Consider the following 18,969-nt stretch of genomic DNA (forward strand, 5'->3'; position numbering starts at 1 on the left):
TAATCATACATCCTTAACTGAGCAGCAGTGCTCTTCTGTCTTTGAAGCATTTGTCTCCTATGCCCTAGCATGCAGTACTAGGTGAGTCCCATAGCGTGTTGAAAGGGAGGGAGTAGAGAATCACCAGCTTAGCCAGTCAGCTTTGCTTTAGGGAGATGGTAGAAGTTGCAGCAGAATTTTCTCATTGTCCTCAATTGATTAGGTGATTATGAGCGTTCTGCCTTCTTTGTTAGGCTTAGTTCCTACTATCAAGGGCTTACCATCTAATTGGGGTTATTAAAATAACAATTCAAGGCACACTTTAGTAAGTGCTGTAAGAGGCACAAAGTATTATGAAGGTGAGTTCAGTCCTAATTACTGTTATTATTCTGCTGTAGATTATCTACTTTCTTGTCTCTTCTCCCTCTCTGTTTCTTTAGGTTTTAAAGAATTTTTAATTAATATGTAAAATATAACTTTATATTATTAAGTAAGTAAGAATGTTCAGTTAAATTTTTATTCTGATATGTTTTTAAAAAGTTCACATTTATACACATTAAGAATATTTCAGATATGCAAAATGTTTTTGGAATTCCCATTTGAAATTCTCTTCAAAATTTGTGGCATTCTTAAATAAAAAGACAAATGAAATAAGTTGCCATGTACCTGACACTAAACTTCAATAGTTTTCAACTTAGGGCAAATCTTGTTTCATTTATAGCTGTACTCACTGTCTCTACTCCATTATTTTGAGGGAAAACCCATTCATCATATAAAATATTTATTTATTTATTTTTTAAAGATTTTATTTATTTGAGCGAGAGAGAATGAGAGAGAGAGCACGAGAGGGAAGAGGGTCAGGGAGAAGCAGACTCCCCACTGAGCAGGGAGCCCGATGCGGGACTCGATCCTGGGACTCCAGGATCATGACCTGAGCTGAAGGCGGTCACTCAACCAACTGAGCCACCCAGGCGCCCTTCATCATATAATTTAACACATAAATATGTGTGTATGTATCTGCAAAGGATAAATATGTTTCTTTAAAAAACTATCACAATGCTGTTATTGCTCTTAAAGATAACAGTAATTCATCAGTATCAACAAACATCCAATTAGTTGGATCAGAATTTCCCTGATTGTCATATATATGTTTATGTGTATTTTTCAGATTGTTGAAATCAGCATCCAGTTAAGGTCTCTGAATTGTAATTAGTTTATTTGTCCTTTATTGTATTTTTAGTATAATGTTTCATCATTTCTACCTCATGTAATGTTTGTTACCTGTTCATTGATTTTAGAACAAAGTCTTGGATGGATGAGTAGTTAATAATCTTAAGCATCTTCCGAGAATGCTAATGGTGTTTTAAAAGAATGTTATAGGGCGCCTGGGTGGCTCAGTTGGTTAAGGGTCTGTCTTTGGCTCAGGTCGTGATCCCAGGGTCCTGGGGTTGAGTCTGTATTGGAGCATGGAGCCTGCCTCTTTCCCTCTGTCTTTCTCTCTGTCTCTCATGAATAAATAAATAAAAATAAAATAAAATCTAAAAGAATGTTATGTATTTGCAAGAGTTGACTTAATTTTGCTTGTTCTCCAGACAGCATCTTGTGCACAGATTGTTACTGATGCTCATGTGAGCATATGTTAATTGAAGATTCTGATTGAGAGATATTATGATGTTGGTACATACTAAGTATGATACCACAAGAATAAAAGGGGACTTATAGTTCCATGCTGCTGAAATGTCTGGTCCTAGTTATTTGCACCCATGAAGTAGTTTCTTTCTCTTCCTTTCTTCCTCTTTTCTTCTTCAAAATATCTTATAGGATACTTTTCATGTATATGGCCATCCTAGTATCACATAGAAATTAGTTTTATTTGATGATATCCACAAATCACTGTTTCTCTGCTCAGAATCACTTAAATTGTGGAAATGCTTCTAAATCAAAGGAAGTTGGTATTACCACCTTATTGAGGAAAAGAAGTAAATTTTAGTTTAGTGCCTATACTACATACAAATATGTAGGCATGGTTTATCCTTCAAAACTAAATAATTCTTCAGCCTTGCCATAATGATTAGGTTGCTGAAGTACTTTTTTTAAAGATTATTTATTTATTTAACAGAGAGAGAGAGAGAGAGAGAGAGAGAGAAAGAGAGAGAGAAAGAGAGCGAAAGAGAGCACAAGCAAGGGGAGTGGCAGTCAGAGGGAGAAGCAGGCCCCCCGCTCAGCAGAGAGCCCTATGCAGTACCGTGACCCGAGCCGAAGGCAGCCGCTTAACTGGCTGAGCCACCCAGGCGTCCCGATTGCTGAAGTATTTTGCAGTAAAACATGTTAATAGGCTTCTAGGGTATGACTGGCAATGACAGTAAACACATACACTTAAATTATAAATTCTTTTCCAAATTTAGGTGAATAGAAATTAATTTCCAATCAAGATTTTGCTGGGATTAGATCATGGAAAAGTACAGAAAAATCTGTAAACACTGATGAGTATAAGGGTTTTAAAAGTTGTAGTCGTTGATGACTGTTGAGTGTGAAGTCAGTGACTGTATATAGCCCCAATACGGCCAGGCAGAAAGTATGCAGTGTGTTGTCTTGGAATTTAAGTCTTTAAAGATTTGTCGCAGTCTACTCTTACTGAGACATGAGAAAATGAACAAATGATACTAATTAAACAGTCTAAGGAAATCTCTTTAGAGTCAGTGAAAACTTAGGAAATAGAAGGACAAGAAAGAGCCTAAAGGTTCTGTGTTAACAGCTTCTGCCTGCAGGCCCAATTGTGTTTTTTGGAGTAGAGGAAAATCTGGCAAATGAATGGCTGTTTGTACAGGTAGTGACCATGGAAAGAGAGGATTATGGACTTTGGACTCCTTTTTTTGGGTTGGGAAAATAGTGTGTATGTTTGTAAGGCTGGTTGACAAGATCAATATAGTTGTGGAGGACGAAAGGTAAACATGTTTATTTAAACCAATAAAATTGGTCATAGGTAATTATTCTAGAGAAAATAAATTGGACAATGAGGCTTACTGGGGCCAGCAGGTGGATTATAAGTGCTGAGGCCTAGAGAATGTTAGGGACTATTGAGGAAAGTGAAACCCAGTGTGAAGGGACAGCCCCTACTTGCTCTGGCCCAGTGTTGCTAGATTGCAGGGTACTTCGAATATGGATATGTTTTTTGTTTTTTTTAATGTGAAAGTTCCCAATTTTTGAATGTTGCCTTAACTATAAAACAAAACAAATAAAACTGTGTGGACCAAATAAAATACACAGGATAGAATCTAACTGATAAGCTGTTCAGTTTGTGACCATCAGTAGAATATATTTATTTGTTGTTTATAGAACACAAACTAATGGATAGATAAAAACATACTTTTTTGTCCCCTGAAAGATGACTTCAGAGGTCTGGTTTTTTTCTGTGCACAGCAGATCTCTTTGATCATAATGAGGAAGCCAGGACTGTGTTCCAGACATTTGAATCATCTGTCTGCCCCTACAGTGTTGCTTCACTAATTCCGTAGGCTTCTCTATATGCTTCTATACTCTAGGTTGTAACACAGGATCTGAAATCTTATTATAGGGAAATGCTGTAAAAAGAGTGAGTCCTCACACAGGTATTATATAGGAATTTCTGTCTTATGGTATTTAAATGTAATTTTGAATTGTTCTTTGGGCTGAAATTCTGTTTAAAGGCAGATATTGAAGTGAGCTTGAAGACTGTGGCCCTGAGTCACAACAGCAGAAGTATTGTCTTATGATGAAAAATTTGTAGACTTTGGAATAAGCCAATCTCCAAAATACTACTGTACAAATTTTTGAAATATGATATCTAGTTGAAAAAATTAATAGTGAGACAGACTAGTAGATATATGCTGAAAAGGTGTCTGTATTAACAGCACAGATATCACAAATTTCATTTTTTTCTATTTTTATTTATTGTATGAACAATAGCAGATTTTAAGAAGAAAAAAAATTGTCCCTTATCGTACACATTTGTATCTTTAAGAATTCCCTGCAATTCCTTATGGGTAGGTATTTTATGTCGTTTATACAGAAATTCATGTAGATAATTTTATAATTTAAAGAAGCACTTCACATTTTATATAATGCATCATACATATATCCAATTTACATTTTTTCACTTAATCTGCTGTAAGCATTTTTTTTACATTTTAGTACTGTCTTAACAGTTATAGTTTTAGATATTATTTTAGTCTACTGAAGGTATTATATCATAATATTAGACATTTAGACTTTTTGTTTTATTATCAGTCACTTCATGTTTGAAAAAAATAACTATGAAATTTTTTCACCCAACAAATTTTCATTGAAGGATTACTAAATAAAAAAATAAACATTTTATTACACTTTCATATTAACCTTATTAAATCACTGAAAAGTTGGTAAATCATCACAAGGACACCATTTGCATAACATTTGCTAATTTAAGAAATATTACCATGTTTATATGTTTTCCATATCTGTTTATTTTTTGTACTTTTTTAAATAAATTTATTCATGTCACTCATCTATAAGAGTCTTCATGTTTTCCTTACTGATTTTTATGAATTCTTTATATTATTAAGCTCGTTTTTATGTTTGGTGAAAATTATTATTTCCCTGAGCACTTGTTTCCTCACTACTTTTTCAATTCTATTGTATATTGTATTTCTGTTGAAATCTTTTTATCTTTTACTTTGTGATTGTATCTATGGCATTAAGGTTTAGAATGTTTTTCTACTAAAATATGATAAATATGCAATTCTGGTTTTTTAAATTTATTTTTATTTTTTGATTATTGTGTGGTGAAAAGTTTGGATCTAAATTTATTTTTCCTTTAGAAACTGCTAATCAGTTAATCAAACACCTCTTACCACTCTTAACAAGTTCCATTTGTGTGTGTCGTGCCCCCCCCCCCCCCCCCCCCCCCCGGGTCCCATGGTTCATATTTTAATTAATGCTGATGGGCCAAAGGGTTCTGGTAACTACATTCAAGGTGATGCTTTTCAAGTGGAGTAAGCCAGAAAACACTTTGAGAAAAAAAGTGAGAGAAGAGAGGTTAACTAAAAGAAAGACTTTAAAACACAAAAGAGCCTGGACTTCATAGTTTTGAAAGTTCTCAGCCTCCACTAAGAGCAAAAGGCTTAAACTAAGAAGACTTACATTAAGATTTACAAGCAAATATTGAATCCAGGGCACCACCAGGGAAACATGGTATCAAAGTGAAGTCTTCTATATGATTGTAAAGTACTTGGTTAAAATCTGTGTGTGATAAAGGTGGTGCCTCATAGTAGTATTCAGGCAGATGAAAGGTCCTCTAAAGATTTTAGGGTGTGATTTATAGGCAAACTCAAACAGTGGGGCTTTAAGAAGCTTGGGGTGTTGCTCCTCAGCAGAAGCCCAGGGCAGAGAAGGGCTTATCTCAAAGAGCTTTGTGAGTGTGGTTTTTGTCTACTAAAGAGAACCCTAAGAAGATTCACAGAAGATCCACAAAGTTTTAAAAGAAATATGTTGATAGAAACACTTCTGACTTGAAAGAGAGATAGGTGGAAAGATAGTACAAAATACAAAGACACCATCAGTTACAGGAGCCCCTGCATGTGGTAGCCGTCACTCCCCACTCCTTCCCCCAGCCCCTGGCAACTATGAAACTCCATCGTGTCTATGGAATTGCTTATTCTCGACATTTCCTATAATCACACAATATGTGGCCTTTTATGTCTGGTTTTCATTTAGCATAAAGTTTTTAAGGTTCATGTTGTAGCATATATCAGTACTTTATTCCTTTTTTATGGCTGAATAATATTCAGCAGTGTGGTTGTACCACCTTTTGTTTATCCATTCTTCAATTGATGAACATTTGGGTTGTTTCTACTTCTTGACTATTATGAATAATCCTGCCAAAATCGTTTGTGTATAAGTTTTTGTATGGATATATGTTTTCTGGTTGTTTTGTGGAAATTTCTAGGAGTGGAATAGCTGGGTCATGTGATAACCCTATGTTTATGTTTTTGAGGAACTGCTGGACTTACAAAGTGGCTGTACCATTTTGCATTCCTACCAGCAATGGATGATGGTTTCAGTTTCTCCATATCCTTGTCAATACTTGTCTATGTTTTTGATTACAGGTATCCTAATGGGTGTGAAGTGGCATCTCATGGTTCTGATTTGCATTTCCCTCATGATTAATGATATTGATCTTTTTATGTGTTTATAGGTTATTGTTTAAATTTTGATTACAGCAATAAAAGAACTCATTATGTGAATATCTCATTTAATTTATAAGTTGCAAATAAATACTTCTCTAGATTTTATTACTTGAATCTTATTGTTTCCATTTTAACATCAATCGTGTAGGTTTATCTTTCCTTTGTAATAGCAAAGATCTGATTAGTCAATTTGAGAATCCTGCTTAGTGTTAGTCTCAAGTGCTTTTTTCCCCCTCTGCTCATTTCTGTTCTTTTAGTATTTGTGATGGTGTGTTTAATGTTTGAAGTGACCAGTCAGTATAAATACTCTTCTGTTTTCTGTCATCTAGCTTATATTTACTGAGTGGCTCTAAAAGTCAGGCACTTTGCTAAGTGCTGGGGATACATAGTTGTGAGTGAGGTTTATAATCTGGTGGGGAATTTATAATGAACAAGTATACATGTGAATTATAATTGCAATCCATTAATAAGTGATAGAGAGGAATGGGACATTATGATATGATAGAAAGTAATAGGGGGACCTGCTTTAGTTGGGCTGGTCAGTGAAAATTTTTCTTAGTTGTTGCATTCTGAAAATAGGGAACAAACCATTGAAATAAGGCAAAAGGAATGTGGCTAGAACACAGGAAAGTGAGGGGGAGAGGCTCACAAGGTGAGTCTGAAGAGAGAGCTGTTTTCCATTGATGCTCTAGCTGAAAATTTTTTCCTTGAATAAAAATAAATGAACAAACAAATCAGTCAACCAATTAATTAAAACTTCTGACTATGCCATACAAAATATGGCTTCTTCCTGAGACCTCTTTGGCCTTATTTCCTCTCCCTGACTTACACTTAAGTCATAGGGGCCATCTTGCTGTTCCTCAAACATACCCAGCTCTTGGCTCCCTCACAGCCTTTACGCTCCTGTTTCCTGCTTGGACTACTCCTCCTCGATCTCTTTGTGTGACTTACTGCTTTTTATCTTTCATTTCTCTCTTCAGCTAGCTGTCTTTGTTTCTAAGATGACCTCTATCTCCTTTTCTAAAGTAGCACACTCATCCCCAGTCACTGTCTATTATTTTACTCTGTTAATTTCTTTCACAGTATTTTCATGAGAACTTATTTTATTTATCTATGTTTGTTTATTATCCATCTCTCTGGCTAAAAGGGAAGTTCCATGAAGGTAAATACCTTATCTCTTGAGTTGACTGCTATATAACCCTTGTGCTTGGTACAGTCCCTGGTACTGTTGAATGGCTGGATTAATTAATTTATTATCGCAGAGTCTTGAAGGATATGGTGAAATGGTAGATTTTAAGTGCAAGTGGGAGCCCTGAAAAAAAGTTAAACTATTAAGCTGTTAAGTTGATTTCAGTGGCTTGTTGTTTGTAGCCCCTTCTATAATAAAGGGAATTCTTCCATGGAACTGTCAGGTATGTTCATATAATCATCCTTGATTTACATATAATGTGAAATCATAAGACGTATAGTGACTTCTTCTAAAGCACTGTGGTTTGCTGATTTTCTGGGATCTGTAAGTCAATGTGGCTTTTCTTTATGTTTTTAAAATCAAATTTTGGAAAATTTCAGCCATTTTTTCTTGAAATATATTTTTCTCTGTCCCATTCTTACTCTCTTCTCCTTTGGGACTTTCAATTACATGTATATTGGACTGTCTGATGTTGACCCACAGGTTCCTGATGCACAGTTTTCCTGCAGTCTTTTTTTCCTCTCCGTTCTTTCTTCGTTTTTTTTCAAAGTTTTGTTTATTTAAGTAATCGCTGTACCCAGCGTGAGGCTCAAACTCACCACCCCAAGATCCAGAGTTGCATACTTTTCTGACTAAGCCAGCCAGGTGCCCCACTCTCTCAGTTCTTTAGATTGGATGATATATATATATATATATATATATATATATTTTAAAGATTTATTTATTTATTTATTTGACAGAGAGAGAGACACAGTGAGAGAGGGAACACAAGCAGAGGGAGTGGGAGTGGGAGAAGCAGTCCTCCCGCCGAGCAGGGAGCCCATTGTGGGGCTCGATCCCAGGATCCTGGGATCATGACCTGAGCCAAAGGCAGATGCTTAATGACTGAGCCACCCAGGCGCCCCTGGATGATTTATATTGATGTCTTCAAGTTCACTGACTCTTCTCCTATCTCTAATCTTTTAAAAGCCCACTCATTTCTTTTTTTCAGTTCTGGAATTTCTTTTTTTTTTTCCCTTAATGACTTCAGTTTTCTGCTGAGATTCTCTGTATATACCTTTCTATATACCATATATATTAAAAATAAAGTCTTTGAACATATTTCCCTTAAATTTTTTTTTAAAGATTTTATTTATTTGAGAGAGAGACTGAGAGACAGAGTGAGCACGAGACAGAAGAGGGTCAGAGGGAGAAGCAGACTCCCCGCTGAGCAGGGAGCCCGATGCGGGACTCAATCCTGGGACTTCAGGATCATAACCTGAGCTGAAGGCAGCTGCTCAACCAACTGAGCCACCCAGGCTACCTCCCTTAAATTTTTAAAACATATTTATATAAGTTGCTTTATTTCATCTGTTAATTCCAACATCCGGGCCATTTTGGGGTCAGTTTCTGGTGACTGCTTTCTGACTTGTATACTGGACATGGTGGATAGTATGTTAGAAAGGTTTGAATTCTGTTATCTTCATATGAGAAATGTTGATATGTTTTTTTTCTTTTTGCTAATAGTTCATTTACTGACATATCACCTACAGCTTGTTTAGGTTTGGTTTTATGCTTTGTTAGACTGTATCTGTGGAGAGCTTAAGGTATTTCCTGAGTGTATCTAATTTGGCAGGACTCTCACCTCCCAACCTCTGCCCCCTTCCCCATCTTGCAGGACTTATTTTAGGCTTCATTAGAGCAGATCTAGAGTAGGCGTTACTCTCAGATATGGTTTTTACTCCCAGGGCTCTGTCTTTTGGGTATCTTAGCTGGATGCCCAAAGTGTTAATGCGGTATCTTATTGTTTCACCCCTGTGACTGACCAGAACCCCTAGGATTTCCATTGTCCTCAGCACTGTTTGACCTCTAGTTATCTCTGTTCCATTCTTTTTTTTTTTTTTTTAAGATTTTATTTATCTATTTGAGAGAGAGAGTACAAGCAGGGAAGAGGGAGAAGCAGGATGATCCTGGGATCATGACCTGAGCCAAAGGCAGATGCTTAACCTGAAGACTGAGCCAACTAGGTGCCCCTTATTCCATTCTTAATCCTTTAGCAGTTCTCCAGTAAGCTTTGTCCTTGCCTTTGGCATGTGCAGCCCAGACTACAGCCAAGGATTCTTAGAGAACTTCCACACCAGGACCTCTCTGCACAGATCTGTTTTCTCTGGGGCCTTCCACCACAGGTGTCAACTACTTAAACTCTAATCTCTGCTTCCTTAGTGGACTGCTGTCCTCTGCTTGGGCTGTTTCCTTTCTTGGAGTACCTTTTCATCAACCTCACCCTTGCCCTGCTTGGACTTTAGCTCAAAGCACCATAATTAAGAAATGTTGCCTGGCAGAGAGCTGAGGTGGTCACGGGGCTTACCTCATGTGTTTCCCTTCTCTCGGGAATCACAATGTTCTGCCTATTTAATGCCAGAAAAAGTTGCCTTACATATTTGTTCACTTGAACAGTAATTGATGGTGGGAAGGCTAGTTTAGTTCTAATTATGTTGTCCTATCCAGAAGTCTAATTCTGAAGCCTGTTTAGTTTGGAAAGGGGATCTGTTCTTAAAAAGTGAAAATTTTACTTCTTTTTAGACATTTTTTTTCCCATTCATTCAGGCAACGATTATTTATTTCCTGTCTTCTGTCTGCATTTGGCACAAAGCATACAAGCAGAAGGAGGCACAGTTTCTTTCCTCAAGGAGTATACTTTCTTAGTGGATTAAGAGGCCAGCAAACAGAAAGTTCAAGTCTGGTTCTTTTTTCTTTTTTAAAATAAACTTGTATTGAAGCATAACACACATTGATATCCTATAGCACCCTGCCTCCTCAATTTGGTAACTTGTTATATAAGGAAAAATAAATTAATCCACCTTTTCCAAAGGAGAGGCTTTTGGTAGTAGATGTAAGCTCTAAGTACACTTTTCTGAACCATTGTTTCTTAATTATTGACCATTTAATTTGCTTTATATTTAAATAATTAGTGAGAGCTATAAAAATGCTGTTTATCTGCTCATGTATTGGTTTCACTGTTTTGTCATTGGGAAATGTTTTCACTAGAGATGCAGATATCATATATCTTAATGTATTTATGATGTTAAAAACAATTTTTCTGTCTCTCTACTATAGTGTCTTTAATAATCAAAACAAATTTTTTTGACTTTCATTTTTATAAGGTCAGCCTAACTCATGAAAAACAAACATCTTTACCCTGCTTCATATATCACTGCTTGACAGCCTGATAATCTTCAACTCAGGGTCTGGCTATAGAATGATTTTTGCCAGCAATCACTGGTAATGATGTATGAATTCGATATGAAACAGATTTTCTTCCTTTTCTCTTATGACCTCCACCCAAAATTAGATTGACTTTAAATTGATTATAGAAAAAATAGCTTGAAAAGCTGTTTTTTTCTTTGGTAAAATGCCCTTGAACGTTAACTTAGAAATAAGATATGTTAAACTTCTATTACAGTGGTGCTATCTCAACCGTGGTGGTTTCTGAACCACCACATTTTTCTGAAACCTCCCTGAAGAAGAGAATTCTTGACCATAGAACTTCTGACAGTCCTTATGGGGGAACTAAACTTTGGTATAAATTCAATATACAAAATTAATAGAATATCAGTGACATGTTATTTATCCTCAATAATGAGTACATGTATCATTTCTTGTTTTCTACTTTTAAATATTTTATCTTTCCTGTTGTTTTATGTATGCTAGCATTTTTCATGTGTGGCCCTTCATTTAAAAGTCTAGTGCCTTTCTTTCTTTTTTTTTTTTTTAAGATTTATTTATTTGACAGATAGACACACAGTGAGAGAGGGAACACAAACAGGGGGAGTGGGAGAGGGAGAAGCAGGCTTCCTGCTGAGCAGGGAGCCCAAAGCGGGGCTTGATCCCAGGACTCTGGGATCATGACCTGAGCTGAAGGCAGACGCTTAACCGACTGAGCCACCTAGGCTCCCCAAGTCTAGTGCCTTTCTAATTTTTGACTGAAAGTTGTTGATTTTCACTTCCTACCTGCAACTATAGTAGAAGGAATAAATATATAAAATAAATAAAATAAAAAATACTTGTTTTTCAAACCTCCTTTCTCATTACCAAGCATATGAAGTCAGACCTTCTTATACACATCTATCTTCTTTCTTATAGATACTGATATTTCCCCAAACTTATAATTCCAAGAAGTCATCACAGTAACCTCACACCTATATCATTCACAGTGTACCTGATTTGCTAATGGTGTATTTGTGTGTGTACTTACGTCAGTAAGTACTATATACCGTTTTTTTTTTTTTTTTCCATTAACTCCTCCAGAACCAGTGCCACCTTCAATGCACAGTTTTGTGGTAGATAACATTCTGGGAAGTTTGGTCCCACTTGTGTGTTGTATCAACTTAGTAACATCATACTTATGTTCTTCTTCACAAAGTAGGATTTATAAATTGTTATATTTACCTGATATTAGGTGACACCTATCTTGGGCTCATGTTAAATTAAATATGTAAAAGAAAGTAGAATAATTTGGTGAAATTAGTAAAAAGGGTAAAGGATTTTTAGGTATCTACGGGCATGCGAACTCTTCTTTAAAGGATCTATGTTAGCAGCATCTTGGGAGCTGTTAGTTTCAGTTACTGTAGTTAAGTCATATGCAGTTCTTTAATAATACCCTTTAGGTTACCTGGAGTCTCCTTTTCAAATAAGCAAAGTTTTACCATATTTTCATTGATTGATACAAAAATGTGATTGTTGTCTATGATGGCAGAAAAATCTACGATACAAAACTTGCAGTGTTGCTTTTTTGGGTTGTCAGTGACTATTGTCATGTGGGGTCAGATGGTAATAATAGAAACCTTTCAATCCTTTCTAGACTGTTTCTTCAGCCTGGTGCTGTTTCTTCCGACTTGTTCACCCCTGTCTCTCTCCCAATTGCATTTTTAACACAACAGAAACATTGTCTTCATTAGCAGAGGGAATAAATGTTTGCCTCTGGTTTCCATATCCTCTGTATCTTTTGAATAGGATTGAAAATAATTTTGAAAAGATAGGATAGTATATGTTAATAGGTCTAGGCTAAGACAATTGTGATGAATGTTTTGGGATTGCATAGGGAGTATATGTTTTGATTTCTTGATAGGAATGATCAGAGCATTGTGAGTTCCAGGGTGAATAAGTGATGAGAACATCACCAAAGTGTCCAGTCCTACAAACATGCCTTTGTACTGACAATAATTGTTTTGACTGCTGTATTGCAGCTGTTGAAAATGGACAGATAGATGTGTTAAGGCTGTTGCTTCGACATGGAGCAAATGTTAATGGATCCCATTCTATGTGTGGATGGAACGCTTTGCACCAGGCTACTTTTCAGGTAACCTCTGAATTTATTATTTCATTTCCATGTAAATTATATGTTTTACCCTTTTAAAATGACAGTTCTATACAGTTTTTGCTTCCTACTTGCCTGTGATTTATGATGGTTAGTGCAGTACAGAAAAGGCAGTCTAAATGCTAATGATCATTCTGAATAAGCCAACTGCTCTGGTAGTTCCAGCAGTTTTGGGCTTCAGGGATTTTTTTTTCATATGTTGATAGCATAGTTAAGAGACCATCAGAATATTTGGGATATGAATTGATAAGAAGCAATGGCTTATTTTATTTATAGCAGTGTGTTTAGAAACTGTGGTAACTCCTTAGTGCTTGGGCTAGCAAACTAGTTTTGCAAGCTTTAAAAGGATTATGATTCTTAGAGATCAGTGTTTCATCTATTTATGTTTAATGGGCTAGCTAAAGGTATAGAATAATCTGATTGTTTAATACTTCCTTCTCATTGAACAGTACACTTAAAAAAAAAGTTTTCCTTTAGTGAGGATGAAAAAGCCCCAAAATACAACAATAAGAAAAGAGATACCTTCTATTCTCTTTGTTTTCTCCTATTTAAAATATGAATCTGTGCTTTAGGAAAATGCTGAGATCATAAAATTGCTTCTTAAAAAAGGGGCAAACAAGGAATGCCAGGATGACTTTGGAATCACACCTTTATTTGTGGCTGCTCAGTATGGCAAGCTAGAAAGCTTGAACATACTTATTTCATCAGGTAAGATTAAACCATTAGCCTTTGCACTATTAAGATCTTGAGTTTTAACTGTGTTATCTTCCTAGGAAGTATAATTCTTGACCAGATATAAATCAGGTTGTGAAATTTATGGTTTTATGTTAGTGGTAAATAAGAGTACATACAAGTTGATTTATAAGCCTGGTTACTAACTGTCTATTACTAACATAGTGTGATGCACAGCTACTAATTTATCTGAAGAGGAACATAATGACCTATCACTAAAGCAGGTTTATTGGCAAGTTGAATGATGGGTCTGTTCTTGCTTATGGGGACCTGAGCAGTTCCAACTTTCTAGGACGTGAGACTATATAAGCTTAATTAATTTATTAGATAGCTATTTTGTATATTAAGCCTTTGAGTTGTATGTTTTGATAAATTGTGTGATTATTTAAATGGGTTTATTTGAAAGCATGTTTACACTTTATTTATTATGTTAATAGCAACATAAACCTGCTAAAGGATTCTCTGTGACAATTATACATTCAGCATTTCTGGAGAAGATGGTGTTGAGGTGGCATTCTTATGCTGTGTGACATTTCTGTGAGCAGAAATGCTTGTTATATAAGGGCTTCTAAATTCCTCCAAACACTATGTATGGACTCACAGTACTAACCTGATGAAGCATGGATAGTTAAGAGCCAAAGGGAAATGTATCAGATTGCCACCACGTAAAAAAAAAAAAAAAAAAAAAAAAAAAAAAAATTTAAATACCTAGGCTTTTTATTTATGTCTATAATACTTAGGTTTTTAATAAATTACCTCCAGGGGGCGCTGGGTGGCTCAGTTGGTTAAGCGTCTTGACTCTTGATCTCAGCTCAGGTCTTGATCTCAGGGTCATGAGATCAAGCGCTGCGTTGCAGACGTGGAGCCTACTTAAAAAAAAAAAAGTTACCTCCAAGTATACAAAACAAAGTTTATTTAGACAGCAAAGCATATATTTTCTTATTTCTGCTTTCTCCTTACAAACTTTCAAATGCTCAAGTTGAAGTATGGAGCAAAGAAAATATTAAGTGCCAAATTAAGATATCTGTTACAAATATTGAGTCTGTAAATCTTAGAGTTGAGAGGAAATCTCCAAAATCACTTATTTAAACATGTATTTTTTTTAGATTAAGAATCCCAGGCCCTGAGTGTTTAAGTGCCTTGCCAAAGGTCTAGAAAATATTTACTGGCAGAATCAGGGCTTGGAAGCAGGTCTTCTCATGTGTGACCTCTCTTGCTCTTTTATGTTGTACCTTCCTGAGGCTGTCCTAATTCATCTTATGGCTTCCAGTCCTGTAAGTTCCAGTTATTAGTGTGTAACTAATATTTAGAATAAAACGGGTTATGGGGCCACCTGGGTGGCTCAGTCGGTTAAGTGTCTGCCTTTGGCTCAAGTCATGATCCCAAGGTTCTGGGATCGAGCCCTGTGTCACTGTCCTTGCTCAGTGGGGAGCCTGCTTCTCCCTCCCTCTGCCTGCCACTCTGCCTACCTGTGCTCTCTCTCTATCAAATAAATAAATAAAATCTTTTTTAAAAAAAGAATAGGGCGCCTGGGTGGCTCAGTTGGTTAAGCGACTGCCTTCGGCTCAGGTCATGATCCTGGAGTCCCGGGATAGAGTCCCACATCGGGCTCCCTGCTCAGCAGGGAGTCTGCTTCTCCCTCTGACCCAACTCTCTCTCTCTCTCTCTTTCTCTCAGATAAATAAATAAAATTAAAAAAAATTAAAAAAGAATAAAATGGATTAAACTGCACCTTAATGACTATTTCCTCATGCCTAGTCTCCCAGAATGCTAAGCACCTGCTCTGTTTTGCTTTGTTCTTAAATGCTAGGCACCTGTTTTGTTTTGCTTTGTTCTTTTTTCCCCTCTCCTCTCTGAATAGTTATGAGCAGCAAATTGAAAGGGTATGTAGCTATGTTTATAATGTAGCTATATATGTTTCTAATTCATTAAAATGATTTTCCTTTCAGTGAATTATCTGTCATTTTTCTGACCTCTCCACCTGTAATTTTATGGGGCCTGGATCCTTATTCTTTTTGATACTTTGAAATTATCATCAAAATGAAATACTGTTTAAAAAGGAAAGTTAAGTAGATCTCTTTTCTCAACTTAGTCTTTTCTCAGTGATTAGTGTTCCCTTCTTTCTGAGGCTGACTGTAGATGAAGCATCCACTTTGTATAAGAAGAACAGTCTACTTGCCTGGATGTGTTGAGTGTCCAGTTGGAGTTTCTGAAGTTCCATGCACCCTTACTATTAACTTACTATTTGTGTTTGGCTTAGTTTTTGCCTAAGTCGGGGCTGTGGTTTATTCCAGGTACATTTATGGAACATCCTTTCAAAGAGATAGTTTTTTTCCTTGTGATGAAGATGACTTTTCCACTGAGACATATTCCAGAAATTTAAAAATTCTTAGTCATGTAATAACACTATACTTAGCATACTTAACATACTATTTGTCAATGAGAAAAACTGGGGGATATTTTAAAACCTTCACAGAAAGTGAGGTCACTTTCAGCTTTTTTACATCTTGATGCACTGGCATTTAAATAATTGATTAGTTTTTGTTCTTTAAAAATCAGCTCAGAAACCCATTTAAATAGACATTTTCCCTTTCATTATAAGGTTTTATTGTACAGTGATCATGAAGAAAAGGGACTTAATGAAGAGTATAGTCAACATTAGCTTTTTTTTTTTTTAAAGATTTTATTTATTTATTTGTCAGATAGAGAGAGAGAGAGTGCAAGCACAAGCAGGGGGAGTGGCAGACGGAGGGAGAACCAGGCACCACTGAACAAGGAGCCTGATGAAGGACTCGATCCCAGGGCCCTGAAATCATGACCTGAGCTGAAGGCAGACACTTAACAGACCGAGCCACCCAGGCATCCCTAGTTTTTTTTTTTTCATAAATCTTAGCCTGAATTGATTAATGGCATCTATACATTCTTACGATTTAGGTTTTTCTTATATTTTTCTGTAATAATCAGACATTCCATATTTGTTGGTTTGCATTTTTCATTTTTCAGTGATTACTTATTGGGTCCACAGAGTGCTTACTGGAGGACAGATTGGAATGAAATGAATCCTTCATTGAATAAGATTTTTGTTTTAGCTTAAAAATGAATTCTAAAGTACCAATCACTTGTTTCCTTGTTAACATAAAAGCGAAAACAATTTAAATGATTACCAACAAATGCGGAAAATCAGTATGTTTATACAACAATATCCATTGGGGTTGGAAAAACTATTGTACTATAAAGCCCTTTTAAGACAGCTGTTTTGAAATTTATGCTAATCATCACCTTTTTTTTCATAAATTAGGATTCTCTGTTAAATGTTGTATTTTGTATTAGGTGCAAATGTCAATTGTCAGGCATTGGACAAAGCTACTCCCTTATTCATTGCTGCTCAAGAGGGCCACACAGAATGTGTGGAGCTTTTGTTATCCAGTGGGGCAGATCCTGATCTTTACTGTAATGAGGACAATTGGCAGTTACCTATTCATGCAGCTGCACAAATGGGCCATACAAAGTAAGTATTAAAACAAAATAAAAATGGTCTCATAATCAAAAAGTAATAAGGAATAAATCTTCTGGGCCAGACCCTTCATCTCTGGGCAGAATCCTTGGTATTCCCTTCTCTGCCAACCTACTATATGACTAGATCCATTCCCATATCTGTCCTGTGCCATCCCGAGCTCCTCTTAGTCTTGCACTTTCCTCATGTGAGCAGAGTGGCTAGAGACAATTCTGGGGCATCCTCAGGGTATTTAAGTCTTTCCTCTGATTTCTCAAGTTGTGGCCATGCTCTTCTGCTCTGCTCTGGTTTTATCCCAGGTGTCTTTAGTTAGCGATCTGATGACCTTATTCAACTTATTTATGATACCTCCCTGACCCCAGAAAGCTTTTGAATTTGTGACTCCTTTTGGGTTGAGTCTTTCTTTTGTGTGGACTGGGTAGTTCTCCCCATCTTGAACCCTTTGACCACTCTTTATCTAATCTCAAGCCCAGCTTGGTACTTTTCCCTGCTTCTTTACTCTTCTTCCTTAGCCAAAACATGAAATTTTTGCTGGAGAGGGGAAGACTTAGAGAAACTCCCTGAAATTGGGCGTTCCAGGAATCTTAGAAGCTAATAACCTGGTTATACCTATGAGAATATGGTAGCCTATCTTAACATAAATTGGCAATGAATAGTATTAAAAATATGTTTAAAGTCTTTAGAGTTGTAATTCAAAAATAATAGTTTTATTGTTGTTGTTACTGTTATTTAATTTAAAAAGTAGTATTGAAATTGCCATTACTTTAGTGTGATTACATGGTAGGAAAACAAATTCTGTAATTTGGTTATTATGCCACCAGGTGGCACGGTATTTTACTATTTCCTCAAAGGTATTTTATGTATTTTTGCATCTTGTATAATTTTTCCAACCCATTTTCAAAAGTTAAACATATTTATTAAGGGACATTAAACAGGTTATTTATTTTAACAGAATACTTAGGTTTAAAGATCTGGTATTTTTCTTAAAATTCTTGATTGTGTATTTAAACATAAGTGTTAGGTGCAGTTATACTGGGAGCAGGGCGCCTGGGTGGCTCATTTGGTTAAAGCGGCTGCCTTCGGCTCAGATCATGATCGCAGGGTCCTGGGATCGAGTCCTGCATTGGGCTCCCTGCTCAGCAGGGAGCCTGCCTCTCCCTCTCTCTCTACCCCTCCCCTGCTTGTGCACTCTCTCTCTCTCTCAAATAATAAAATTAAAAAAAAAAACAACACAATTTTACTGGGAGCTTTAAATTGATACCAAAACCCTCTTGGGATTTGTCCTCAATTTTGGGAATTCTGTTTGTCATTACAATTTCCTCCATAGACTACTTCTAATGTAACCCCTTCTGTGAGTGTAAGTTCTACTTAAATGGTAACATCTTAAGCCTACCTTGCAAAAGGCAAGTAGCTTTGGAGTAGCCCTGCCTTTCTTTTCCCAGAAAGAGGGGGATTTCATGTCTGACCTTATCTCTACAGTTTTATTTTTAATTTTAGAAGAGTAGACTAGTTCTTTCCAGCGGAATCTGGAGGTAAGTTTACAAATAATCTGAGAACTTAGGTTTTAATGATTTTCTTTAGAAGTTCCTCTACTTAGCAGCCAGTTTCTTTATAAATCTGCCTTAGTGTTTAAAGAGCCTTATATTCTTTTCAGAGAATAGAATATTTTAGCAGAAATTCTTATTTCTTGGGGCACCGGGATGGCTCAGTCGGTTAAGCATCTACTTTCGGCTCAGGTCATGATCTTAGGGTCCTGGGATGGAGCTCCACATCGGGCTCCCTGTTAGCAGGGTGTCTGCTTCTCCCTCTCCTTCTGCTCCTCTTCCTCCCCCTGCTTGTGCCCAATCCCTCCTCCCCACCTTGCTTGCTCGCTTGCTTGTTCTCTCTCTCAAATAAATAAATAAAATCTCTAAAAAAAAAGAAATTCTTGGGGCGCCTAGGTGGCTCAGTCTTTAAGCATCTGCCTTCGGCACAGGTCATGATTTCAGGGTCCTGG

The 18,969-nt window shown here is 36.5% G+C and overlaps 1 protein-coding gene across 2 annotated transcripts in view; it reads left to right on the top strand.

Moving 5' to 3' along the window:
• The window catches only part of ASB3 (ankyrin repeat and SOCS box containing 3), a 103,864-nt gene that overhangs the window by 49,960 nt on the left and 34,935 nt on the right, over positions 1-18,969 (top strand). For both annotated transcript variants that reach the window (XM_028103900.2, XM_028103899.2), the window contains exons 4-6: positions 12,597-12,709; positions 13,300-13,435; positions 16,790-16,967. In XM_028103900.2, coding sequence (XP_027959701.1) covers positions 12,597-12,709; positions 13,300-13,435; positions 16,790-16,967 — 427 coding nt within the window. The remainder of the gene's footprint in view (positions 1-12,596; positions 12,710-13,299; positions 13,436-16,789; positions 16,968-18,969) is intronic.

The sequence above is a fragment of the Eumetopias jubatus genome, unplaced genomic scaffold, assembly GCF_037043125.1.
Source record: "Eumetopias jubatus isolate StellerSeaLion01/CBP00866 unplaced genomic scaffold, mEumJub1_p1.0 scaffold_9, whole genome shotgun sequence".
In the NCBI taxonomy this organism is placed as follows: Eukaryota; Metazoa; Chordata; class Mammalia; order Carnivora; family Otariidae; genus Eumetopias; species Eumetopias jubatus.